The sequence below is a fragment of the Sporothrix schenckii genome, assembly GCF_000961545.1.
Source record: "Sporothrix schenckii 1099-18 chromosome Unknown Cont43, whole genome shotgun sequence".
In the NCBI taxonomy this organism is placed as follows: Eukaryota; Fungi; Ascomycota; class Sordariomycetes; order Ophiostomatales; family Ophiostomataceae; genus Sporothrix; species Sporothrix schenckii.
The window spans coordinates 1,528,387-1,552,734 of NW_015971144.1; the positions used below are offsets into that span (position 1 = coordinate 1,528,387).

At 59.9% G+C, this 24,348-nt stretch overlaps 10 protein-coding genes across 10 annotated transcripts; 5 read left to right on the forward strand and 5 right to left on the reverse strand.

Moving 5' to 3' along the window:
• Window positions 1-118: 118 nt before the first annotated feature.
• On the reverse strand, window positions 119-602 carry SPSK_10478 (uncharacterized protein; the record flags this gene model as incomplete). Its single annotated transcript, XM_016736872.1, has 2 exons — window positions 119-223; window positions 381-602. 2 exons carry the CDS (start codon window positions 600-602, stop codon window positions 119-121), a joined length of 327 nt encoding a protein of 108 aa, XP_016589230.1.
• Window positions 603-2,780: 2,178 nt separating this feature from the next.
• Window positions 2,781-4,340, forward strand: SPSK_02449 (high-affinity nickel-transport protein; the record flags this gene model as incomplete). The annotated part of the gene is made up of 1 exon (XM_016729320.1): window positions 2,781-4,340. The coding sequence occupies one exon, from the start codon at window positions 2,781-2,783 to the stop codon at window positions 4,338-4,340; it is 1,560 nt and encodes a 519-aa protein (XP_016589231.1).
• A 235-nt stretch (window positions 4,341-4,575) lies between these two features.
• On the forward strand, window positions 4,576-7,916 carry SPSK_02185 (actin cytoskeleton organization protein App1; the record flags this gene model as incomplete). The annotated part of the gene is made up of 2 exons (XM_016729060.1): window positions 4,576-4,584; window positions 4,626-7,916. 2 exons carry the CDS (start codon window positions 4,576-4,578, stop codon window positions 7,914-7,916), a joined length of 3,300 nt encoding a protein of 1,099 aa, XP_016589232.1.
• A 301-nt stretch (window positions 7,917-8,217) lies between these two features.
• On the reverse strand, window positions 8,218-10,881 carry SPSK_02233 (ATP-dependent RNA helicase DDX27; the record flags this gene model as incomplete). Its single annotated transcript, XM_016729106.1, has 1 exon — window positions 8,218-10,881. One exon carries the CDS (start codon window positions 10,879-10,881, stop codon window positions 8,218-8,220), a length of 2,664 nt encoding a protein of 887 aa, XP_016589233.1.
• Window positions 10,882-11,336: 455 nt separating this feature from the next.
• On the reverse strand, window positions 11,337-12,971 carry SPSK_02425 (uncharacterized protein; the record flags this gene model as incomplete). The annotated part of the gene is made up of 1 exon (XM_016729297.1): window positions 11,337-12,971. The coding sequence occupies one exon, from the start codon at window positions 12,969-12,971 to the stop codon at window positions 11,337-11,339; it is 1,635 nt and encodes a 544-aa protein (XP_016589234.1).
• A 2,213-nt stretch (window positions 12,972-15,184) lies between these two features.
• Window positions 15,185-15,403, reverse strand: SPSK_02892 (uncharacterized protein; the record flags this gene model as incomplete). The annotated part of the gene is made up of 1 exon (XM_016729753.1): window positions 15,185-15,403. One exon carries the CDS (start codon window positions 15,401-15,403, stop codon window positions 15,185-15,187), a length of 219 nt encoding a protein of 72 aa, XP_016589235.1.
• Window positions 15,404-16,071: 668 nt separating this feature from the next.
• On the forward strand, window positions 16,072-17,796 carry SPSK_02402 (uncharacterized protein; the record flags this gene model as incomplete). The annotated part of the gene is made up of 1 exon (XM_016729274.1): window positions 16,072-17,796. One exon carries the CDS (start codon window positions 16,072-16,074, stop codon window positions 17,794-17,796), a length of 1,725 nt encoding a protein of 574 aa, XP_016589236.1.
• A 1,389-nt stretch (window positions 17,797-19,185) lies between these two features.
• Window positions 19,186-19,546, forward strand: SPSK_02839 (uncharacterized protein; the record flags this gene model as incomplete). The annotated part of the gene is made up of 2 exons (XM_016729702.1): window positions 19,186-19,202; window positions 19,276-19,546. 2 exons carry the CDS (start codon window positions 19,186-19,188, stop codon window positions 19,544-19,546), a joined length of 288 nt encoding a protein of 95 aa, XP_016589237.1.
• A 413-nt stretch (window positions 19,547-19,959) lies between these two features.
• SPSK_02499 (g2 m phase checkpoint control protein) lies at window positions 19,960-21,369 on the forward strand (the record flags this gene model as incomplete). Its single annotated transcript, XM_016729368.1, has 1 exon — window positions 19,960-21,369. One exon carries the CDS (start codon window positions 19,960-19,962, stop codon window positions 21,367-21,369), a length of 1,410 nt encoding a protein of 469 aa, XP_016589238.1.
• A 729-nt stretch (window positions 21,370-22,098) lies between these two features.
• SPSK_02360 (uncharacterized protein) lies at window positions 22,099-23,967 on the reverse strand (the record flags this gene model as incomplete). The annotated part of the gene is made up of 1 exon (XM_016729232.1): window positions 22,099-23,967. The coding sequence occupies one exon, from the start codon at window positions 23,965-23,967 to the stop codon at window positions 22,099-22,101; it is 1,869 nt and encodes a 622-aa protein (XP_016589239.1).
• Window positions 23,968-24,348: the final 381 nt, after the last annotated feature.

The window sequence follows — 24,348 nt, forward strand, 5'->3', positions numbered from 1 at the left end:
CATCACAAAGACTGTATTTGCATGTCTTTCCTCGTTATTTCTTTTTCTGTTTATTTTTCATCCCAGTTTGCACGTAAAATGAACGTCCACTTCCTCGAGCTGTCGTTGTAGTCTCCAATTACACGAACATTGCCTTTCCGGGCCACGGACGGCCCTCCTCCGAGGGACCATAAACAGAAAGGTCAAAGATGGTACGCAGGTACAGAGGACAGAGGACAGGGTACTACACTCTTACGGTATGAGACGTACACGCAGATGACAGGCTGGCAGGACATACCAACGGACTGTGCCACCATTTGAGCGACACAACCGCTTCCCGTCTACGCGGCTTCCAACACGTCGGCTTCAGGCGAGCATGCGACCTATTTTGACCGACATACGTTTAGAGTCCTTTCCTGTCTTCTCGCCAAGGTCTCAAACCAATCCTGTTCGCGGATCGTCATGCCGTCTTTTGTGTCTCGTGCGCTGCTCGCGTCGACTGTTACTCTTTTGGCTCGCGCCCTCACGCGATCTCCTGCCGACTTGCCTCTCTCCTTTACCTTTTTCATCGGAAAGAATAGCCGATCTTCCTTGCCCTCGCTCTGCTTTATCACTGTGAGCATCCCTTCCTTTTTGTCTATACTTTCGTAGTCGTCTCACGAAATGGCGGGAACGGAGCACAATCAATACCCAGGTCCTGCACACTCGAACTCGAACGCGGCGTCCTGTCTCGTATTGGCAGGCTCCTTCGTCGGCGCGATTGGGGAACATCGTTCAGGCATTCCCCTTGCCCTTTCGGCTGGGCTAGTGCTTCCGCCATCTGATTCCTAAAATAAGGGGGCATTCATATTGGCGTCCTTGTGCAGATTGCTAGACACCGGGCATTGATGCTCCATATCCAGGCTGTTGGTCGCGGCACGGACACCGCAATCTGTTTCTGTATGTCTCTGCTGTCTTTTTCATGTGGCGTTCGCAGACGGCTCGCGTGGGTAGCTTATCCGACGGCACAGAAATTGCTACAGTCGCTGCCAAGAGATGTGCCCCCTTGTTTGGCCCGGCCAGAGGCCCTGGGTTGACAGATTGGATGAAAGCTCGGGCATAGTAGTTGTAATTGCAGTTAGTCCATGTTGGCCAAGACAGAGACAACAAAAAAACCATCAAAAAAACCATCGTGCGTAAAGTTGCAAAGTAAACAAAAGTCTCCTTACACAAAAGGTACTAAAGAGTAAAAAGCACAAAAATCAAGACGCTCCATTGGTGCATTTAATTGACTCAGCATCCTCCAGCTCGGACGCCCCGCCCATCAAGGTCCGGACTCGTCCTCTCCGTGTCCCCTAAAAGCGGACTAGCGAAACGGGGGTTCGTGAGGGCATTTGAGGAGGCGCCTGGGGGAGGCGCGGACGTGAAAAGGGATACGCGCACTCTTCTCCACAACGAGCTAGATCTAGACCTCATCTCCCTTCCACGCGAGACGCGATGAGCATCCAGACCAGCCTTGTAGAAATATGCGTACTGGCCGCCGCATACGTCGCGCCGGTTCTCCTCCTCTCCCCTTCTCCTCTTCTCCTCTTTTGTGGAGTGTCGAATCAGTGGCGTGCACGAAAGAAAGACGCAAACACGCGCTAAACCTTGAAAGTACGACACAACGATACGAATACCGGAGGAGGGAACGCCGCAAAAGACAACATTGACAGTGCAGCCAATACTCTCTACAACGGACGACGTCCTCCATACAGAGACATACAGAGAACGCCATAGTACAATGCGAAAATGGGAAGCCAATGGAGATTGCTGAGGTGGCATGCCCCTGACTGATAAACATAACGGACCACGAGGGTCCGTTGTCACGGAAAGGGAAAAACACGACATGCGAGGTTGGACTTTCCAAGGCGACTTTAAAATAAAGCAACGCAGTTTTGATGTCTCTTCTCCATGTTTTGACTTTCCGTGGACCAATGCGAATGTATCAAGTGATATGTTGACGTTTTTGATTGGTTTTTATTTTGTAATTTTCATTATTATTGGCACTATTATTTTGACATTGATATGCATGATAGTTCATGGGATTTTGTAGACCATGATTGTTTTATGCAATTTTCTTCACTGAATATGGCATTCTGCCATGTTCGGCATGCTCTACATCGGAAGCAGCCGCTTACGATGGCGGGGCAGGTGCTGACTGTGCGGCCGCAGAGGTCCTCAAATAGCAGGTGCACGGGCAGGCAGCTGCGACCAGGAGCCACCCCGATCTGATAAGAGCCCTTTCCGCGCCAACGTCAATGACTGGCCGCATCCAAGATCCAAGCCATCCTCTTGGAGCAATTTGTCACGGCGCCGACACACGGCGTCGATAAGCGTGGATAAGGATAAGCTTATCTATAGCTCCTCTACTCCTCTTGGGCACTTGGTGAGGGGAAGGCAGAGTGGAAATCAGAGGGTGGAACAACGTCATCGGACACTGGCGGTTGTTAGTCAAAGATACCACAAAAAGTGTCAAAAATCGACCGATATGGAGACAAAACACGAATGGCCAAGAACACCGCCTGGAAAAGTTTTTCAGAAACATTCAGGGCCCCCATCCAGAGACACTCGGGTGATTGCTTTTTTCGTCTGGTTGATGGCCCCTTGCACATTTTATTTTCTTTGTATTTTATTTGATACCACATTCCCAACATACCAAAGGGACTGGGCGAGCGAGTTGACCCAAACAGAAAATCGAAAACGCCCGGGAGGAGGGAGCGACCGCCGCACATTGCGATATCGCCGTATGAATCCGTAACTTACCATCTCCATCTACGTCCATGGCGTCCGGTTGCCTCAAAGCCCTCCAGCAGCGGATCGAGCCCCGGCTCCCGCGCCGCCTCCGCGCAGTGCCTCTGCCCGCCTTAGCCCTCATCAGTCTGCTCATTCTCATCAACCTGGTCGTGTGGGCCGTCGTCGGCGTCGTCCTGCGCTTCTACCCGGGCCTCACCGGCACCGCCGTCCTGGCCTACACCCTCGGCCTGCGCCACGCCCTCGATGCCGACCACATCAGCGCCATCGACCTCATGACGCGCCGCCTCATTGCCTCGGGCCAGCGCCCCGTCGCCGTCGGCACGTTCTTCAGCCTGGGCCACTCGACGATTGTGGTCATTACGTGCGTTGTCGTGGCGGCCACGTCGGGCGCGCTGCGCGACCGTTTCAACGGGTTTGAGCGCGTGGGCAACATCATCGGCACCAGCGTGTCGGCGGCGGTGCTGCTGATTCTGTGTGCGGGCAATGCGTGGGTGCTGTGGCGGCTGGTGCGCGGGCTGCGGGCGGAGCTGCAAAAGGACGCGCGGTGGCGGAAGCCCCGGGAGCACCGGGAGCGCCGTGATCGACAGCTTGGCGGCGAAGACGACGAAGAGGCGGCCACCCCCGGCGGGTCGCCCAGTCCACTCGCGCCCTACCGGGACAATGTGGAGGTGGGTGCGGATGCCGATGCGGATGTCGATGCGGAGGCTGATGCGGATGCCGTGGCCGAGGCAGACATGCACGAACGCGACCGCGTCCGCAGCCTCGCTGGCGAGGACCGACCGGCCGGTCCCCATGCGGTTGCCGCGGCCACGGCCCCCGACGCCATGGCCCACTCCGGCGCGCACCTCAAGCTCGAGGGCGGCGGCTTTCTGGTGCGCGTCTTCCGCCGGCTGTTTGTCCTCATCGACCGCCCCTGGAAGATGTACCCGCTCGGCGTGCTCTTTGGCCTCGGGTTCGACACCAGCTCCGAGGTCGCCCTCATTGGCATCGCCAGCATCCAGGGCGCCAAGGGCACCAGCCTGTGGCTGATCCTCATCTTCCCCGCGCTCTTTACCGCCGGCATGTGCATGCTCGACACGACGGACGGCGCCCTCATGATGGCCCTGTACACGTCCAAGACGTTTTCGCGCGACACCGTGGCCATTCTCTACTACTCGATTGTCTTGACCGGCATCACCATTGTCGTCGCCGCCTTCATCGGCTTCGTCCAGCTCTTTACCCTCATCGGCAACGTCGCCGACCCGCCGCCCTCGGGGCCCTTCTGGGACGGCGTCGGCGCCATTGGCGACCACTTTGATATTGTCGGCGGCAGCATCTGCGGGCTGTTTGTGCTGGCCGGCGTCGGGTCCGTGCTGGTCTACAAGCCGTGGCGCCGGCGAATGGACCGGCGGTTGGCGGCACGGGCGGTACGGCCGTCACGGCCGTCGCAAGACGAGCGACAGGCGGCCACTGTCGTCACAGCGTCCGACCCGGTCTCCGTCGAAGCCGCACCCGACCTGGCAGCCGAATCCCCTAAAAAGCCCGACAGCAAGGCCCCACAGCTCGTTGCTGCAGTTGAGGTCACGGGGGAGTCGAGCCACCAGTAAGAGACGTTGAACGGAAACGATCGGTGAGAAAGACATGGAGAGCGAGATGAAACCACAACCAAAACAACCCGCTAGATATACCCGATCAAACAAGCGAGGACGATATATACCATGCATATACTATACTACATTATATTCTAGAATGAAGAAAATCTAAACGGCATCTAGTTGACGTAAATGTAGTGGCGAACAGGAGTTACAATTTATTGGACAAGTATATTGATCCCACTGCCGTATGCGGCAAGTTAGGCGTCCCCGAAAATACAGTGGAGGTTAAACCGATAGCCGCCCTTCCACGCCTGGCCAAACTCTTCCTTAGGCCTGCGGTTGCTGCCGCAAGGCTCCAGCAATAAAATAGTGGGGCGCCTGAGCTGCCCAGTGATCGTCATCGCCAAGTGCACCTTCCTTGCTCGCACATGTCTGCGTCGCCCCGCAGCTGCCGTTTTTGCAAGCTCTCACGACGACCACAAGGCCACGCAATGGTCACCTGACAACGACCGACGGCAAACAACGCATCGACAGCATCTACATCTCTCGTCCACCCGTGCCTCGTGCCCCAACCGCCCCCACCCCCGCCGTCTCCTCGCGGAAAAAGAAAACGTGGCTCCCTTTTGGCGGAACCGCCTCTTCCAGCGCGGTGCTCGAGCCGCCCGCGCACCGCCTGTGTCCTGGAAGCATCCTCACGCCCTGACCCGACAACGGCCTCCAGCGCCTTCTTCGACGTCTTTTCCGACGCCGCCGTCGCCATCCACAGAATCGACAGCGTCCTCGCCTTCCTCCATCATCGGCCACCTCCTCCGCTCCAAGGCCTCGTTCCTCGCCGGCTACCGCGCTGCCCGCAGTACAGCTGCCCTCGGTCCTCCGCCGCGCGTTCCTCTCCGCGAGCGCTACGTCCGCTTCCGTCTCGAGACGCTCCCTCGCTACCGCCAGCGCGCGCACACTCGTCTCTACCGGTTTGTGGTGGACCGCGCCGCGCGTCGCCGCCGGCTCCGTGAACAGCAACTGACCGCCCGCCTTCTCCCCCTCGCCATGCAAAACGCGTACAACAACGGCAGCGGCAGCGGCAACGACGGCGCCGCCGAGCGCGGCTCCCGCCGCCGCCGCTTTGCTGCGCTCGCCAACAATGTCTACCGCGCCGGCGTGGCCGCGGCCAGCGAGATCCGCGACCAGTACAACACGTCGTGGGCGGCGCGCGACGGCGACGGCGGATCGGCGAGCGGCGACCGGGACGACGACCGGCCGCCCCACATACCCGGCGCGTTCCCCGACGTCTCGTTTGCCACGGGCGGCGATGCCCAGATGGTGCTGTTCCCCATGTACGCCAAGCGGCACGTGCGCAAGTATGGGAAAAGTGTGGCCGCTGGCCCGTGGCACGACCGCGACCGCGACCGCGACCGCGACCGCGAGCGAGGCGACGACACCGACTCGTCCACCGAGCGCATGCAGGTCGGCCGCCACCCCGACGCGCCGCTCACGCCCAACTGGCATCAGGAGTTTGCGCGTCTCGAAGACGAAAAGGCCGTCGTGGACGTCAACGTGCACGGCTGGCTGTACCTGGCCAACCGCGGCCCGCTGACGCGCAAGAACCGCATCCTGATCGGCCTGGCCCGCCGGCTGAGTGGCATTCCGGCGCCGAACCAGTGGGCGCCCGTCACGACGGGACAAGACGCCAGCGTGGCGACGGCCTCACCGGCGGGACACGCGGGATCGGGCGAAGACGCGCGCGAAGCACAAAAGATTATGCGCGCCGCCGAGGCCATTGAGCGCCGCGGCCAGGGCGAGAAGGAGGTCGCCAACCGCGGCGGCTACAGCGAGACGCCCGAGACGGCCGCCAGCTACGACGACGACAGCAGCTCGGACGACGCGGCCGGCCATCGCCAAGCACGGATGCCGCACCCGCCGGCCGCAGCAGGACCTGGCAAACTGACGCCCAAGTCGTCATGGCCACTGTCCGGCAACGGCGGCAGCAGCGGCGGCTCGACCACGCCCGAGCTGACCGAGGCCGAGCTCGTGGCCGCCAACACGAACCTGCTGGCGCGCCTCGGGCCGTTCCTCACCACGCCCGTCGTCGACCAGCCGGTGACGCTCTTCTTCTACAACGACGCGCAGTCGCAGTCGCGCACCGTCACCACGTCGGACGCCGGCCATTTCTCGACCTGCGCCGCCCTCGACTTTGTGCCCACCCACGTGCGCGTGCTCGTGTCCAGCAGCAACGGCGGCGCCGAGCGGGCCGCGTCCGCTTCGTCCCCCGCCAACATCAGCGCCAACGAGACCGCCCTCGTCAACAGCCTGACCGAGCCGCTGTCCGCCGTCGCCCCCATCGACCTCGTCGAGGACCGCGGCGTCAGCCTCATCAGCGACATTGACGACACCATCAAGGCCTCCAACATTGCGCTCGGGACGCGCGAGATCTTCCGCAACACCTTTGTCAAGGAGCTGGCCGGCATGGCCGTCGAGGGCACCCGCGCGTGGTACACGAGCCTGCATGACCTCGGCGTCCAGTTCCACTACTGCTCCAACAGCCCCTGGCAGCTGTTCCCCATGCTGACCACCTTCTTCAAGCAGGCCGGCCTGCCCCGGGGGCCGCTGCACCTCAAGCAGTACAGCGGCATGCTACAGGGCATTTTCGAGCCCGTCGCCGAGCGCAAGCGCGGCACCCTCGAGAAGATTCTGCGCGACTTCCCGCACCGCCGCTTTCTGCTGGTCGGCGACAGCGGCGAGGCCGATCTCGAGGTCTACACGGACCTTGTCCTCGCCCACCCCGGCCGCGTCCTGGCGATTTTCATCCGCGACGTCACCACGCCCGAGCAGCCGGGCTACTTTGATGCCACGTGGACGCCCACCCCTAGCATAGCAGGAGACAGCAGTCGCCGGCCTGCTCTGCCCCCACGCATGGCCACGGCGCCACCGAAACCGAAACCGACACCGGAACCAGAAGGCCCTGTGATGGGCACACTGATTGACTTTGACGACGATCCTCCCTCAACTACGACCAGCACCGATGCCGGCAACGCCCTCCCGTCTACGATTCCGCCCCTCTCTGCTTCGTCGTCCTCTGCCTCTCTCCATACGACTGGGCGAAAACCGCTGCCGCCGCCACGGCCGTCCAAGCCGCTCGCTCTGCGCAGCTCCATGGCCGCGTCGACCACGCCGAACACCGCCGCTGGGCCGCCTGCGTCTGCCCAGGCACCCTCGCCCACGACGTCCACCGCGCCCGCCTCGCGCCTTGTCCCTCCGCCCCCGCCGCCCCGCAAACCCGTCGGCTCGGCCAGCAGCACCGCCAACAACAGCGGACGCAGCAGCCCGCGCGTGCCCTCGGACGCCGACGATGCACCGCCGCCGCCGCCGCCGCGACGTGTGCGAACGGCCGACTATGACCGCTCCGATCGGCCAGACCAACCTGCACGACAGCAGTCGCTGCCGCCCAACAAAAAGGTCGACATGTGGCGCCGCCGGCTGGCCCATGCGCAGGATATGCTGGGCCCGCAGGGCGTGGCTCTCTACACGTGGCGCCGGGGCCAGGATGTGGCCGTGGAGGCCGTTGGCATTGTGAAGCAGGCCCTGAAGGAGGGTTGACGCCAGTGCGGCCCCATGCATCCATACATATATTCATACGTTACTTTGTCACTCCGAATTCTCCTCGTTTAGTCACTCGTCTCCCATGTAGAAGCATTCCAGCCACAAAAGCATATCGAAATGATGATCACGCAGGTACACGATTGAAAATGGTCTATGATCCTTGTGATTATATTTAATGAGGAAAGAAAAAAGAAACTCGGTTTTGACGCCACCCTCTATGAACAATGAAAACAAAAATGATGGATGCAATGCAATGACAAAATCGATCCAAAAAGGACGTAGCCTCGCCATCAAGACATCACCGCTTGCCGCCACGGCTTCCACCACGACCACCGCGGCCGCCGCCGCGCGAGGCCTTGGGACCCTTGGCGCCGCGGGCACCCGTGGCCGGTTTGACCACACGGGCCGCCGCCGGCTTGGCCGCGGGCTTTGCCACAGGCTTTCCCACAGGCTTGCCCACGGCGGGCTTGCTTCCCGGCTTGCTTCCCGGCTTGCTCAGGGCCTTCTTCTCCTGCTTGAGCTTCTTGCCGCCCATGCCCGCCAGCCGGTCCGCCTTGTTGTCCAGCTTCTTCATGTCCTTGTTGCTCAGCTTGCCGCCGACGCGCTTGCTCTTGAGCTTGTCGCGCAAGCGCTCGACACTCTCCTGCTGCTTCGCGTCGGACAGGGGTCCGGCGCCGTCCATGCCGGTCCGCCGCGCCGCCGCCTCCTTGGCCTTCTTGGCCTCCTTCTCGCGCGGCGTCTCGAACCACGTCTTCTTGGGCCGCGCCAGGATCTCGTCCTTGTGCTTCAGCAGGTTCTCGCCGCGCGTCACCTCCATCTCCGCCACTGCAAGCTTGCGCGCCTCGCGCTCCTCCTCGATGATTGCGGCGATGTCGTCCTCGAGGGCCTCAATCTTGGCCTGCCACGCGTCGGCGGCGGCCGGGTCGACGGACCGGCTCTTGATGACAAACTTGGTCGACGACGGGGCGCCGCCGTCGGCCGTCCCGCCGGTCTCGCCCTTGCGCATGGCCTTGGTGGCGGCGCGCACAAACTTGCGGTCGGCCTCGGCGACGAGGGTGACGGCGACGCCGCGGTGGCCCGCGCGCGCGGTGCGGCCGATGCGGTGGATGTAGTCGTCGAGGGTCTTGGGCACTTCGTAGTTGATGACGGTCTGGACGCCCTTGATGTCGAGGCCGCGCGAGGCCAGGTCGGACGCGAGCAGAAACGACACGGCGCCGCGCCGGAACGACTCGAGGCTGGCCGACCGCTCCGCCTGCTTGATGTTGCCGTGCAGCTCTTCGCAGGTCAGGCCCAGCAGCCCAAACACGACGCGCGCCTCGTGGATGTAGCGCTTCTCCCGGAAAAACACAATGGTGTGGTCGCGGTAGAGCGTCGTGCAGAGGTGCAGCAGGTAGCCGAGGCGCGCGTCCTCGCGGCCCGCGCGCAGGCGCACAAACTCCTGCGTCAGCGTGCCGGCCGTGCGCGCGCCGCTGTCGGCCACGACGCGCACCGGCCGCAGCATGCCGACGCGGATCAGCTGGTCGACGGGCGCCGTCATGGTCGCCGAGAAGAGCATCGTCTGCCGCGACCGCGGCAAAAACTTGACAATCTCGTTGAGCTCGTCCGCGAAGCCGTCCTGCAGCATGCGGTCGGCCTCGTCGAGCACGAGAATCTCGGTGGCGTCCACCGCAAAGCCCGGCGTGTTGCGCATGTGGTCGATGAAGCGACCGGGCGTGCCAATCACAATGTCCGGGCGCGCGCGCAGCTTGGGCTCCGTGGCCTTGAACGACGTGCCGCCGACCGCCAGCACCATGGTAATGGACGTGAACTGGGCCAGCTTGACGGCGACCGCGTGGCACTGCACGGCCAGTTCGCGCGTCGGCGTCAAGATGACGACGCGTGTCTTGGGCACCTTGCTCGGACGGTACAGCAGCCGCTCCAGAATGGGCAGCAGGAACGCCGCCGTCTTGCCGGAACCGGTGACGGCCTGGCCGACCACGTCCTTGCCGCCGACGGCAAAGGGCATCGTCTTGGCCTGGATCTTGGTCGGGCGCCGGAAGCCGGCCGCGGCGACGGCCCGCAGGATGGGCCGCGAGAAGATGCGCATCGACTCAAAGGTGGGCACGGACGCCAGCGAGTTGCCGTCCTCGCCCTCCTCGTCCGAATCGCCGTCGTTTCTGCTGCCATTTTTACCCTGCTTGCCCTTCTTGGCCTTGAGCTTCTCCTTCTCGCCGTCCGCGAAAAACGCCTTTTGGCGCGCCGACTCTTCGGCGTCCTCGTCGCTGGATGCGTCGCTGTCGCTCTCCGGATCGTGGTCGTCGGGGTGGCCAATGGGCGTGGCCACGGAGTCGCTGTCCGAGGCAGCCTCGCCGTCGTCCGAATCGGCGTGCTCTTCGTCCATATCGGCCCCCATGTCGTCGTCCTCGCCGTCGCTGTCATCGCCGTTGGCTCCAATCTCCACGCCGTCGTCTTCCTCGTCCGAATTGGCGCCCATGCCAAAACCGTCGTCGGCAAGCAGCTCGTCGTCGTCGAGATCAAGGTCTTGGTCCTCGTTGCCATCGTCCTCCTCGTCATCGCTCTCCTCCTCCTCGCCATCGGTTTCCTCGTCACCTTTGGCCTTCTTTCTGTCCTTGCTGTCCTTGCCGCTTGCTTTCTTGGCCTGGCCCTCGCCGGCCTCGGCCTCTCGCTTCTCGCGCCGGCGCTGGATGATCGCGCTCAGGTCCACCATCCGCTCTGCACCAATCCACTCCATGTCCGCCTTTGTCTGCTCCTCCTCCGCTTCCTCGTCGTCGTTGCCATTGCCCGCACCGCCGAGTCCGCCAAACCCAAAGTCGTCGCCGTCCCACACAAAGTCCGGATTCATGTGCTGCCGCTTGTGTGCCGGGAGACCGTCGTCCTCGCTGTCCGACTGCTCGTCCGAGATGTCCTCGTCATCTTCAATCGTGCGGCCGTAAAAAGGCTCGGCCTTTCTTTTGGAAGGCATTGCGGGAGGGTATGGGATTGGTGCAAGTCGAAGGGCATAGGCAGTATGGGGTGGTTGTCGGCTGCTCTTGTTGTCTTTTTGCGGGGCAGTGTCAAAGAAAAATTGGCCAAAAGTTGAAGCTTCCAAAACTTTTTTTTCTGCCGTACAAAATAATTAGGCGGTGAGCCAATCGTACTGGTTACAGCGACTCCACTTTTTTATCACCACGAGTTGGCAACGCCAACGGTCAACAACCTCAACCATACGACATGCAGCATTAGTTAAATCTGTCCCAACCGGCCAATTGACTTCTTGTATACGATTCACGACTGTTCTTGTATTGTCATCTGCCTACTTTGATGCATTAATCTGGGTTAAAAGACGTGCTCCGCCCATATTGCCTTTGGTCACTTTGAAACGAAACAGATGCAAAAGAACAACAAAGCCAGCACGCCCGCCCATGCCATGCACCCTGCCTAAAGGATAATCCGCCATTGTGCCTGGCGGTGGCGAATGGCGGCACCGAAGTACAGCAGCAGCAGGGCACCTATGGCGATTATAGCGACAAAAATGCCGGCCTGCGCGCCGAAACAGGCCGCGTATCCGACATCGGCGACCCAGGGCACGATGCCGTACAGAAAGCCAAAGGCGACGACGTTCTTGGTTCCGTTGACGAGCATGAGGGCGTCCGCGTTGACCGGCAGCAGACAGTCCGAAACATAGGCCATGGTGATGGTGGGCACGGCCGTCAGGGCAAAGGAGACCATGCCGTAGCCAAAGAAGAGGCTGGTCCAGTGCAGGGTCTGCTGGACGCCGAAGCCGAACAGCAGGCAGCCGGTGCCGGTGATGACGGCCGGGAGCACCAGCAAGACCAGGCGGCTCTCTGGTTCAAAGACGCCGCCGCGCCGTCGCAGACGCCAGTCGCAGTAGTGGTCGACGAGGCCGCCGCCAGCCCAGCCGCCCAGCAGGTTGCCGAGGAGGCCGGGGATGTTGATGAGGCCGTTGACGGAGGGCGACCAGTTGTACGGCGGGGCCTGCAGGACAAACGAGTTCAAGATGTTGACGGCGACGGTGAGGACGAGGGCGACGGCGTAGCCCAAAAAGGCAAACACAACACAGGGGTACGCGAACATGGGAAAGGGGCGGGCGAACATGCGCAGTAGGGACGTGCCGGGGGTGATGCCGGACCATGGGTGGGCTTCCTGGAGCCACGTCTTCTTGGGGACGGCCGGGGCCGCCGACGACGCGGTCCACGTCAAAGTCGTCGCCGGGGCGACACCCACCGACGGAGACGTCTTTTCACCGCCACCACCACCGACACGGACACGGGTGTGGACGTCGTCCACGCTCGCGCCGGCGCCGATGTTCTGGTCGGCGTCGCGCAGGTACCGCGTCTCCGGCACGAAAAACAGGACGGCCAGAAAGTTGAGGCTCGTCAAGATCGCCGCGATCCATTTGTGCCACCGCCAGCTCAGCGACGTCACCAGGAACCCGCAGACCAGCGGCCCGACCGTGTTGCCGCCGGCGATGCTGTTCATGTACACGCCCATGCGGCTGCCGCGCTCATGCAGAAAGTACAAGTCGTTGACGGTGCTGGCCCCGAGCGCCTCGGTCGTGCTGCCCGCCACCGCGCCCACAATGTTGGACCACAGCAGCGAGTCGAACGTCGCGGCCTGCGCGCCCCAGATGTACGCGGCGCACAGCAGCGCCGACGCAAACACAAAGACGGGCCGCTTGCCGGTGTAGTTGGCAAGCGGCACCCAGACATAGTTGAAGACGCCAAGCACCAGAATCGGCCACAGCAGCAGCGCGCTGGTCTCGGTCATGGTCTTGTCAAACTCGAGCGACAAGATGTAAAACGCCGGGGCCAGGCCGCCAATGGCGTAGTTGGTCAAGAAGGTAAACGCGCAGACAGACCCAAAGGCCACGTGCTTCTTCCAGGGCGGCCAGCGGAGCGGGTCGTTTGGGTCGGTGGGCGACGGCCGCGGGACGAGGACCAGGTCGTCGGTCGATGTGGACGGCGATGCAGCGTCATGATGGTGGTGATGGACCTGTCGGAGCTGGACCGTGCCGTCGGTGCGGTCCAGCTCGCGGAGTGTGTGGAGAGGCATGTTGACTGTGGCCAGAAGGAGAGAGTTGGCTCTACAGAGAGGGCAGAAAATAAATAAATAAAATCCCGTCAGAAGGGTGGCGACTCGCTTCTTTTGTGTATTGTCTCTCGTCGACGTAGCTCGGTCTTTACGTCTTTACATTCGTGGTGACGACATGATGTGTCTTTACTTGCTGTTTACCACCCACCGAAAAATGAGACACGACATGGATCTCCAAAGGCCTAGGCCCGCCGACGCCACCACGAGGACAAAAGGGCAACACAGACAAAGTTTCTCGTTGTCGTGCTCAGCTCAATTTGCGGCCTTTCTTCCCAAAGTGACGGACGTCCGGCAGTGATTCAGCCGCAGGAGAGCACTTTATTCTGGCCCACTACCAATGCGGCCAGAGATCATTTCTTGTGCACGACCGTCTTTCGATTGTTCTTTTCAACGCTCTTCTGGGATTCGATACATAACCAAGGCCAATCGCACATGGTATTTGTGCGTTTCAACGTGGATTTACAATTCTGTTTTCTGTCCTCAAATAGTTTCGCTTGGCTGTATGGTTACATAGCCGCCTCAATAGCAATGAGCTCTGTCATACCGCCTCATCGGAGGCCCGAAATGGAGTGTGGCATGTGGTCAGGCTATACACGGATGGCGTCAATGAAGACAGCCATCGCAGAATTGCACAATGAACACAATCACAAGAGTCACGGACAGAAACCACACTCCCACACAGTAAATGACCGAGTACTAGGATGACGGTGCTGTGAAGAAGGGCTAATGATTCTATTTTATTTTTATTTTTTTAAATAAAAGAAAGTAAATGAAAAGAAGAAGAAAACAAACAATTCGGCAACCACGGATACCAATCTCGTTCGAGTTCGATCACGAGAAAAGCATTGTTTTATTCCGCTTCTTTCGAGACCCACTCAATGCAGCCTTGTGCAGGCATCCTTCACGATATGGCTCTAAATGATACAGTAAATAATCCGTACACGAAGACAAGAAAGGAGAACGCCATCTAGTCCTAATCGGGTACATCCGAATGCCGTTGAAGTGCGTTAAAAAGCATTCCAACCTCGACGTAAGACGTCCGAAAAGTCAAAATGAACGTAGAACTTGTAAACATTTAATTGGCTTGCGGTCTCCTCGTATTTTCTCCGTTCTATTCAAAAAGAAGGCCCCGTGATCTAATGCATCGCCTGAAAATATGCATCGACATTGTGTGCCTGCAGAGCCTCCACCAGGCAGCAGTGGTGGGACAATCGATGCTCCACTTACACTGCGGCAGTGTTGTCAACCACACGACGTGACTTGCAGAGAGAAACAAGAAGAAGAAAGTACAGCGAGGGAACGAAGAGAAACGTTCACTGTCGAAGCTACACGAAAAGTGGCATTGTTGTTGCAGTCCAGCGCAATTCGTAGCTCACGTGCATACAAGGATGTGGCAGTATTACCGTCAGCCAACAGAGCCGCATCTGTCCATCATCAATAAGATCCGGTTGAACCTGTCCACCGAAGGAAGGCTCGGGAGTTCTGAAAGTGGTCAGTCAATCCATACTCTGCGTCATCCGCTCAAAAGTAATACTGCAAGACTGCCATCATCCATAGCCTCACGGCTGGCCGTGACCCACAACTCGCATGCCCCACGGACTTTTCAGCCTTGCAACAAGGATCCTGACAGCACTTGACGTCCATTGCTTATTGTGCAGGGCGACCAACGGCATGCTGAATGAAATGAAAAATATGGCACCTGGCGTTTGGCAGTGCTCTCCAGCGGTCAAATAAACCAATCCAACAGCCTCATTCGACAATTCTGTAATTCTCTCATTACCCTTGACGAAACGTTGTCATAACTAATACGGAAACCCGGCTTCCCCCGTCCATCTACGTTTCTCATCCTCCAGCCCTTTCTGGAAACGTACTTCCGCAGCCACACCAGTTTAATGGCGGCGCTGGCTCGGAACCCGGGACTGTTCCCCCTTCTCGTTCCTGGCGCCTCCGCCGTTTGATGTTGAAGGCCTTGCTAAACGCCAACAAAGAAAGGGCGTAAAAACACGGCTCCGACACCGACAGTCGCTCTCTTGGCAGTTTTGCCCCTTGCCCAAAGACCCTACCTCGCCGCATTCGCAATTTAGGCCGTTTAGGCCTGTGGAGTGAACGATCGCGGCCGTTTTGGCTGTCTTGGCCTCCCTGTCCTTCTTTCTGTCTTTGTGTCTTTGCCATCTTCATAGTCCTTCCTTCTTTTCCTTCCGCTCTTGCCGTTGCACCTGTTGTTTCTCCTTCCTTTTCTTTCCTGGTTTCCCACCGCATCTCAGATCAGCAAGTGGGCAGTTGCCAAAACCGTCCAACTCCACACCGTCGCCTTGCTGTTCGTGCCTGCCGTGCCTTTCAGCTTCGCTTGCCCCTCCCTCGCGCTTGCCTCCGAAGACGCTGCTCACTTCCATTTCTATTCCAAAGAGTTCCTGCCAGCAAGGGCAACCAGTCTAATCAATACCGGACCGGGTCACGAACCCATTTGGCAGGACAGCGAACAAACTGTGCGGGGTTCACGCCAGCGACTCTTACAGAGCACCAAAGGAACAAAAGGCCCCCAAGGCCCCCAAAGCTTATTGCGACGGATTCATCTGGAACAACACAGTGACGGACAGTCGCATTTCGTTCAAAGAGGACTCGTACAAATCACGACGTCGTGTCTCTTTTGTCTCTCCGTCGTTCTCCCTCGCTCACCGAGTCGCTCTTTCCGTTTTCGTCACGATTTACCGATTCATACGACTCTTGCCGTTCTTGACAGCGCAGGCCGCGCCTTCCCATCCCACATTTTGTTGGACCAGTGCGCCCCGTGCCAACAATACCAAGTTTACTGCGCGCGCAGGGCGTTTCAGACACGGGGTGCCTCTTTCCGCCCACGCCAACACACACCCAACGCGCGCCTGCCCTTTTCTCCATCTGTCACGATCTGGGCCCCGTGAGACTTTGATCATCTTCCACTTGAACATTCTCTGCCACATAGACACATCTACACATTTCCGGCTTCTCCAGGGACTCCTTTCTTCGACTACAACGTACACGCCATCGCCACCTCGCGCCCCCTTATCGCTAAATCGGATCCACTATGGCGCCGCCAACGCAAAGGGACCCTCTCTGGCCCGCTGACGGCCCACCAACTAACACGATGAACGTCTCCACGTCCGCCGCCAACAGCCACATGACCAGCACGGTCGAGTCCTGGGTCGAAGTCGCTTCGCAGCCGTCGTCCTCGTCGCTGTCGTCCATCGCCGACGAGATCGTCATCACCGGCCTGCGCGTTGGCAGTGGCGCGACTGGCATTAACGGCGGCGCTATGCCCGTAACGCCCCAGCGGCGACGGCGTCTTCTGCAGCAGGTCGAGGCCGCCGGCGGTCCTTTGTCGCCCTCATCACCGTCGTCGACACGACCGCCCACGTCACACCCGACCACGCATCCTGCGTCGTCGTCGTCCAACACCGCCGCCGCCACCGCTGCTGCCCCCCGTAGTTCGGCCGGCAGCAGCCAGGAGGAGTACGACGAGACCGAAAGCGAAGAAGACCGCGTCCTGTCCAGCTCGGCCGAAAACCTCGAGCTGGACCTCGACGCCGGCCGCCCACCCGCCCAGAGCTACACGCTGCTCCCGTACCAGGCAGCAGCCGACGCTCGTCTGCGCCAGAGGGCGGCCGCCAGCGACGGCGACGATGAAGAAGACGGCGACGACGATGACGACGAGGGTACGGCCCTCGGTATGCCTTCGTCTGGCCCGCCCACCTTCCGGCCACAGCCCAACGCCTTCTCGCATCCGCCCACCCACCTCCAGCACCCGTCGTCGCACCGCTCGCTGCCCACGCCCCGTTTGTCGCACATGCCGCCGCACATGGCAGCCGGCGACGGGCCCTATGCACCACGGTCGTCGCGGCCCGCGCGCAACTCGGCACCCAGCTTCATGTCCCCGGCCTACCGCGAAGACAACGATGAGGCTCTGCGCGCGTCGCTGACCACGCTGCTGTCGTGCGCAGCGGCGGCACGGCGTCTGCCCAAGACGGAGAGCAGCAGTGTTCGGACGGGCGGGGCGCCGTCGGCATCGACGGCGACAGCGACGACGACAACGGCAGCGACGACGACAACGACAGCGGCGACCAACGCTGGCCTCTGCCCGAGCAACCAGCCGATGGGTCTGCGTCTCGTGCCCGAGTCTGAGCTGATGGACGACGACCACGACGCGAACGACGATGCCTCCGTGTCGCCACGCACCCGTACGCCGTTCCTGCCGCCCCAGCCGCCCCGGCCGCCCCGGATGCCTCCACAGGTGCCGTCCACTACCGAAGCGGCCGCGCGCCCGTCTGCCGCCGCGGCCCCTGTCAAACAACAGCACCAACACCACTCGTCCCGCAACAGCGCCGTCAGCGCCGTCTCTGCGTCCAGCAAGAGCAAACGTACCGGCGCCAGCAAGTCGTCCCCGCGCGTCACCAAGAAAAAGCGCACCTCGTCCTCGTCGGCCGCCGCCGCCGCCGCTACGACCGACGCCGCTGCCGACGTCACGATGATCAGCCCGACGCTGCTGACCTGGGTCGTCAGTGCCGGCGTTGTTGTTCTTGTGTCGGTTGTTGGCTTCGGCGCTGGTTTTGTCATTGGCCGCGAGGTCGGGCGCCAAGAGGCCGCAGCGGCGGCGTCGGCGGCGTCGTCGTCGTCGTCGCTGGCCATGGCATCCACTGCCAACGGCTCCGCGTCTGCGTCGACCGCCTGCGGCCGCGAGATTATGCGCTCGTCGACGGGCAGCACGCTGCGGCGCTTCCGGTGGGGCGAGATGACCAAGAGCGTGGCGGCATGATACAACGGGAGAGAGGGACCTTTGACAGTCGCGCTAGGCGGTTTTGGTGACGGCATTTTGGCATACGCCCTATATTTGTTCAGCGTCTTTTTCTTCTTCGTTTACCCCTATTCATTTTCTTGCGGCTGGTCTTTTATTCGTCTTGTATTTCTTGTTGTCTTCTCTTTGACTTGTCTTCTTTTCTCTGCGCTTATCGCCTTTCGGTTTTGCTTTTGCAGTCACGGTCAACGGTTATCATGGGTTTATGCATTTACGACCAAGAAACAGAAATTGGGACACACTGCTTTCTACTATTTCCTCTACCACGGCAATACATTCTGGATTACAGTTTTTGAATGATTTTGTGTGAACAGCCTGACTGCTTTCTTGTAAACGTCCGCGTGGTACATGGATCTCTCGTATGAAGACAAAGGCAGTCCAGTCAGGCCAAATTCGGACAGTTTAAGCCAACGCCACCTCCTCAACTGCTGTACTGCAAACCTGTATTCCGTTCCTCTCATCGCTTGCCTCGACATCTTGACTCGGCATGATTTGCAACGAAACTGTCCGTCAACGCAATACCCTTTCGAGGGAGACTGTGTGCATTATTCAGTCTATCTGGAGAAAAGGGCTGAACGACAGGGCAGGCAGCTCGAACGATTGGAGACAGCTCGCATCGTCCGTACCATGCAGAAACAGCCCGCACCGAAGTCAACGTTGACATCGACATCCAGGCGATCTGTAGACACTCTTACCTATTGCGCTGTAGCTTAGAGCTTGCCCTGCAATAATGCGGGGCGGTAAGCTTCAGGAAAAGCGGATCGGCTGCATCACGTGCTGGGGCTTCAGTGGCGGGACACTGTTCGTGGCTAGACTGGCCAGCCTCCTTCCTTCCTGCTGCAATTCTTCTGCGTAGGTAGGAGCTTCCCACCAACCACGCACCGTTCCTGCCATTTTCTCTTTTCTCAGGACCGTCCTTTCGGGCCAGCCGCCAAAACGTGCAAAAATCCTCACAGCTTTCTCCTCCCACTTTTTCTTGCTTCTTCTCACTTTCTCTTTTCTTTCGACCTCATTCTCACCACCTCCGACCTCTCTGCCTCACATTTCTACATCTACCGCCTTCCTCGTCCTCCTCTCCCTCTTCTCGCAATTTCATTTCCCCTCCCTTGATTTTCTCGCACTCCAACCGCATCCCGGCACACATTTGCCTCCTCTTTTCTCACTTTTCTACCTCTCCACTACTCTTCTACCTCCATCTCTCCTCTATCTCTCTGCGCTGCTCACGTTCTCTATATCACCTTCCCTGCTGGCCTCTTACCCTCGTTTTGACGACTGGCTGACACGCTGGTGCCTGGCTCTATCAATTGCTTCTTTTGCTTCTCCTACTTGTGTCGTGAACCGCCCGCGATCATGTCGGACTTTTTAGGGTATGGCTTTACGTTCTGCTCGAGAATACAATAACCTGATATAGCTGCTAACATCCTGCGTCTCGCTTCATAGAGCCCGTATCTCCCTCATTTCCAAGAGTGACATTCGGTACTCTGGCATTCTGCACAGCATCAGCTCAGAGGACTCGACCGTGTCGCTCGAAAATGTCGTCTCGTACGGCACGGAAGGCCGCAAAGGCAAGCCCGAAGACGAGATTGCACCCGCCGACCAGATCTACGAGTACATTGTGTTTCGTGGCACCGATGTGAAGGACCTCCGTATCGAGGATGGTAACTCTGCACCGCCCGCCCAGGTGCCAAACGACCCAGCGATCCTTGGTTGAGGTTTTTTTTTTTTTTTTTTTCATTGCGTCCCATGCTCGAAGCACCTGCCAAGGGGACGACGGCCTTTATGATGAAACATTTTCGGATGAAAAACATACTTGTCTGAATTGCGCAAACAACCCCATGTTGATATTTCCGTTGCCTTCCTTCTGATCCGGCGAAACGCCCCTTGGCCGTGCTTTGCTATTGACTACTTTTTCTTGTCTACTTTTTCTTGTTTTTGTGTTTGAAATCACATTGGCTGACAGTTGCGTCTTCGGATGCTTTTCGTGGCTAGGCTCGTCCTCGTCCTGTGAACAACGGCGCACAACAGTACCAACAGGGTCCGCCCCAAGGCGCCCCCCAAGGCCCTCCCCAAGGCCCTCCCCAAGGACCGCCGCGCGGCCCACCACCACAAGGCTTCGCTCCCAACATGCCTGTCCCCCCTGGTGGCTGGGGTCCCAATGGTCCGCCTCCGGGAAACCCCCCATACCCACCGCCTCCCGGATGGTACCCTCCACAAGGACCTGGTTTCGGCCCTGGCGGCCCTCAGTGGAACAACAACTTCTACCCGGGCCCGCCCCAGTTTGCCCCTGGACCCAACGGCCCACCTGGTCCCAACGGCCCCCCCAGCGGTCCTCGCGCTCCTGGCGCTCCTGGTCGCTCTCCGCAGCCGCAGCAACCTGCTGCAGGTGGCCCGGCACCTCCTACCCAGGCTGACAAGCCCAAAGGCCCTACCCCTGGTCCTGCGGAGCTGGAGCCGAAGTCTTTAGGTCAGCCACCCTCTGCTGCTAGCAGAGGTGCTCCGACTGGCCCGGGCGCCGACGTCCGCAAGGCGGTTCCGCCAACTGCACCCGTCGAGGCCCCTGCTGGCCCCGTGCCTACTGGCCCCAAGAATGCGACCCGGATAGCCCCGATTGTCCCGCTCCCCGCTGGCCTGGTGAACAAGACGACGACGCAAACGACGACTGCCGCTGCTGTTTCCACCAAAACGACAGAGTCGGCACCAGGGGCCTCGATTCAGTCTGCAACAGAGGCTGCCAAGGCCGCCGTCGCAAGAGCCATGGCTGGTCTTGGCTCTGCTCAACCGCCGCAGGCCAGCCCTGCTGCTGCTGCCGGCGGATCGTCGGCTCTGGACAACCTGACGCGCAAGGTCGACGAGATGCGCATGAATGCTGCTGCCCAGGCAAACCAGGGCAACTACAGCAACAACACGAGTGGCCATTACAGCAACCAGAACAACTACAATGCCAGCCACCACAACTACAACAACAACCAGTACAGAGGACGCGGCCGTGGCGGTCACTACAGCGGTCCCCGCACGGCCAAAGTGGAGGTACCGGATGCGGAGTTTGATTTCGCCTCGGCCAACGCCAAGTTCAACAAAGACGACGTGGTCAAGGAGGCCATTGCTGGCGGCAACTTTGAGGCGGACGTGAATGCCGCTGCCACGACCGGTGTCTCGAGCGGACAAGCATCGGAATCGGGCGCCCCGGCCGATGCGGAGGGGGGCGACGCGCCCGTGGCGTACAGCAAAACAAAATCGTTCTTTGACAACATATCGAGTGAGGCCAAAGACCGTGCTGCTGCGGCCAGCAGCAACAGTGGCCGCCCGGGTGGTCCCCAGTGGCGGGGCGAAGAGCAGCGCAAGAACGTCGAGACGTTCGGTCAGGGCAGCGTCGACGGCGGCTACCGCAATAACTACCGGGGTCGTGGCCGTGGCCGTGGCCGCGGTGGCTACAACCGGGGCCGTGGTGGTAACAACAGCGGCTACCGCCGTAACAATGACTACAACAACCAGCAGCAACAGCCTCAGCCTCAGCCTCAGCAGCAGCAGCAGTAAAGCTTTTGCTGTTTGCTCGGTGCTGTTCATATTGCTTCTCCTTTGAGCCCTTGTTTTCTTGTTTTCTTTTTCGCATCGTCACACACTCCAATTCCCACTTTTACTCGTATCGGGATCGGATCGGATGGGATAGCCAACGACTTGGCTCGTTCTGTGTTGCTTTTGCGCGTTTTTGCGTTTCTCGCGTCTTTGTTCCTTTTGTCATTTCATGGTTTTTGGGGGTCTTGCATTTTCTCATGATTCCCTCCTTGTACGACTATCATTGCAACGTTTCACTGGGAAACTGGCAGGGGCTGGTTGTGGGCAAGGCAAGGCGGATAGGAAGGTCTTTCTATTGTATGGAACGGCTGTTTGATGACGTGGAGAGTGGAACGACAAAAAAACATGAAGCGATCGGGCGTCCTATTTTGTCCTTGTTTGATTTTTACCCCGTTTTTGTTTTCTCTATATCTTCAAAGCCTTGCCTCTCGCGGGGGATGAAATAAGGAGTTTCTTGATTTCTTTTTCTCGTCCTTTGGCAACAGCAACTATATGATACCAACACCCAACGACAAACAATTAAAAAAAATGGAGAAAAAGCACAGATTGTGACTTTTTCATATACACATTCGCTGTCTACAAGACGTGATTCCACGGTTCGAAACGAGGCGTTGAGGCTATCTCTTGGTGATGTGTCTGCATGGATGTAGCTTTGCCGCCGTCTAGTAAATCACAACAAAAGCAACGCTCCTATTCTTCGTCTGATCCTTCAGACCACGAGTCGTAGACAACCAACTTGGGTTTTCCGTCCGACGGCAACGAGCCTGCGCTGCCGAGGCCATGGAGCAGGTCCGGGAGGCTGCCGGCCGCTGCCTCCTCCGCCTCCTCTGCACTCTCGCCCGCCTCGTCGCTGCTGTCTGACCCGCTGCTGCTGGTCTCGCTCTCCAGCTCGGCAGCCGCGGGAGCAGCCGCAGCCGAACCGGTGTCGTCGCCGGCTCCTCCTTCCGCTTCGGCCGTCTTTCGTTTCTTTGCCGCAGGCGTGTCCGGGCCACCGCCGTTCTGCCGCCGCTTGAAAAGCCCATTGGGTGCCTTGCCGTGCCGCCCTGCGTGGGGTGGCGGCGGCGGCGATGGAGCAGCACGCGGCCGCCGTTCCGTCGAACCCAGGACATGGCCAGGAGGCAAAAGCACGGCGCCGTCCTTTGGCAGCACGTAGATTGTCGGGAACTCGAGGACGGAGCGACCGGGCAACGCCGTGGCAAGCGTGTCCGTCGCGTCGAGTGAAATCAATTCCTTGGCCTGGGCGTGGTGGGCGACGCCCGAGACGCGCGGCCGCAGCAGATAGTAGCGGAAACTGGTCCGGGCGGCGCGCTGTGCTGGGTCGTCGCGGGTCTCTGTGTCGGCGCCGCTCTGGAGTGTGCGCGTGCTCCACGATGCGGTTGCTGGGATCTGCACATCGCATCGGTAGAAGAAGGAGTTGTGAAATGGGGCTGTCGGTGCCGGTGCAGACGTCTTGGTGGCCTGTTGCTGTTGCTGTTGCTGTTGCAGCTTCTGTTGTTTCATCTGTTTCTTGGGAGGAGACGGACCAGCCGCCTCGCCGTCGCCACGGGTGTCCATGGTGTCGTTGTCGTCGCCGTCGCCGCTGTCCTCCGCCTCCCCGACACCGCCAACCTCGCTCACCAACCCCCCGCCCAGTTTCTCTTGTTTCTTCCGTTCTGCCGTCTGGAGGGCGGCATACGCCCGGTACAAGGGCAGGTCATCGAGCACCCGCCGCAGCACCCGCGTTGGCGGTGCCGCCTCGCTGCTCGTGTACACCAGCCACTCCACCTGCCAGTGTAGGTGCACCTGGGTCACGCGTCCGCCGTCTTTGCTTGTCGCTGTTGCCGTCGCCACCGTTGTGTGGTTTTCCCGCTGCCGTGCAAACCCGCGCGGGGCGCCCAGCAGCGCAATGCCGTCGCGGCGGCACATGCTTCGCACGCGGTGGCTCGTGGCGGCTTCGTAGACGGGTATACGTGGTGCGGCTGATGCGTTTGGTTTCGCTGCCGTATCGTCGTCGCTGTCGTCGCCGTCGGCATTGTCGTCGTCGGCATCGTCGTCGCTGTCGCCGTGTTGTGTTGCAGCCGCCGCCGCCGCCGCCGCCGCCGCCGCCGCACCTGTCAGTCGTGGCCGCGCCGGCAGGTAGACCACCTCCTCGCCGTCCCACTGCTTCACGAGTGCCGGTCCACTGTGGTGCGTCCGTTGGTGGCCCTTCTTGCCGTGGGACATCTTGCTGCTGGTGGTGTTGTCGCCCGCCGGGTCGTCTTCGTTGAGCACGCGCGCCCGCACGTCGTTCGCCCGCAGCACGCGCCGCTCGTCGACCACGTGCTTGACGGCGCTGTTGCGGGCGACGTCGATGCCCTGCAAGAAGTTGTAGTCGCGGTCGATGCCGGCGGCCGTGCAGAGCCGTGCCCGTGGCACAAATGTGGTGACGTCGCGGATGCCGCTGCAGCCAGCACGGGCGCGATGGCGGCGGTTGCACGGGACGGAGCAGTACGGGAGGTTGCAGCGCGGGCACTTGTAGCGCGGCGGGTTTGTGCGGCAGACGCTGCAGAGCGTTGTGAGCAGCGGGTCGGTGGACGCCATCGCGGCGGTGGGAGTTGTCGTGGGGTGAAGAGCTGCTGCAAAAGGACAAGACGTTAAAATGAAGGGTGTCGTGACGTGCTTGTTTCGTGGCGTTTTGCGAAGAAGGAGCGATGGCGCTGATAACGGGGAAAACAGTGGAAGGAACGGCAGAAAAAAAGTTTTAGGGGAGGAAAGAGCAAACAGCAACGTTATCGCGATAAGATAAGCGAAGCTAACGACATTCGGGCAAGTCCCTACAATCGGTCGTATTAGTGCCAGTTCGTTCAGTATGGAATCTTCGTGTAAGTGAGTTTCAACTTCCGTCACAAACGAATTTTGTTTACAAGCAGTACGGAAAACAGTCAGTCGTCTACCGATTACATTTTCACACAAAGTATCTTA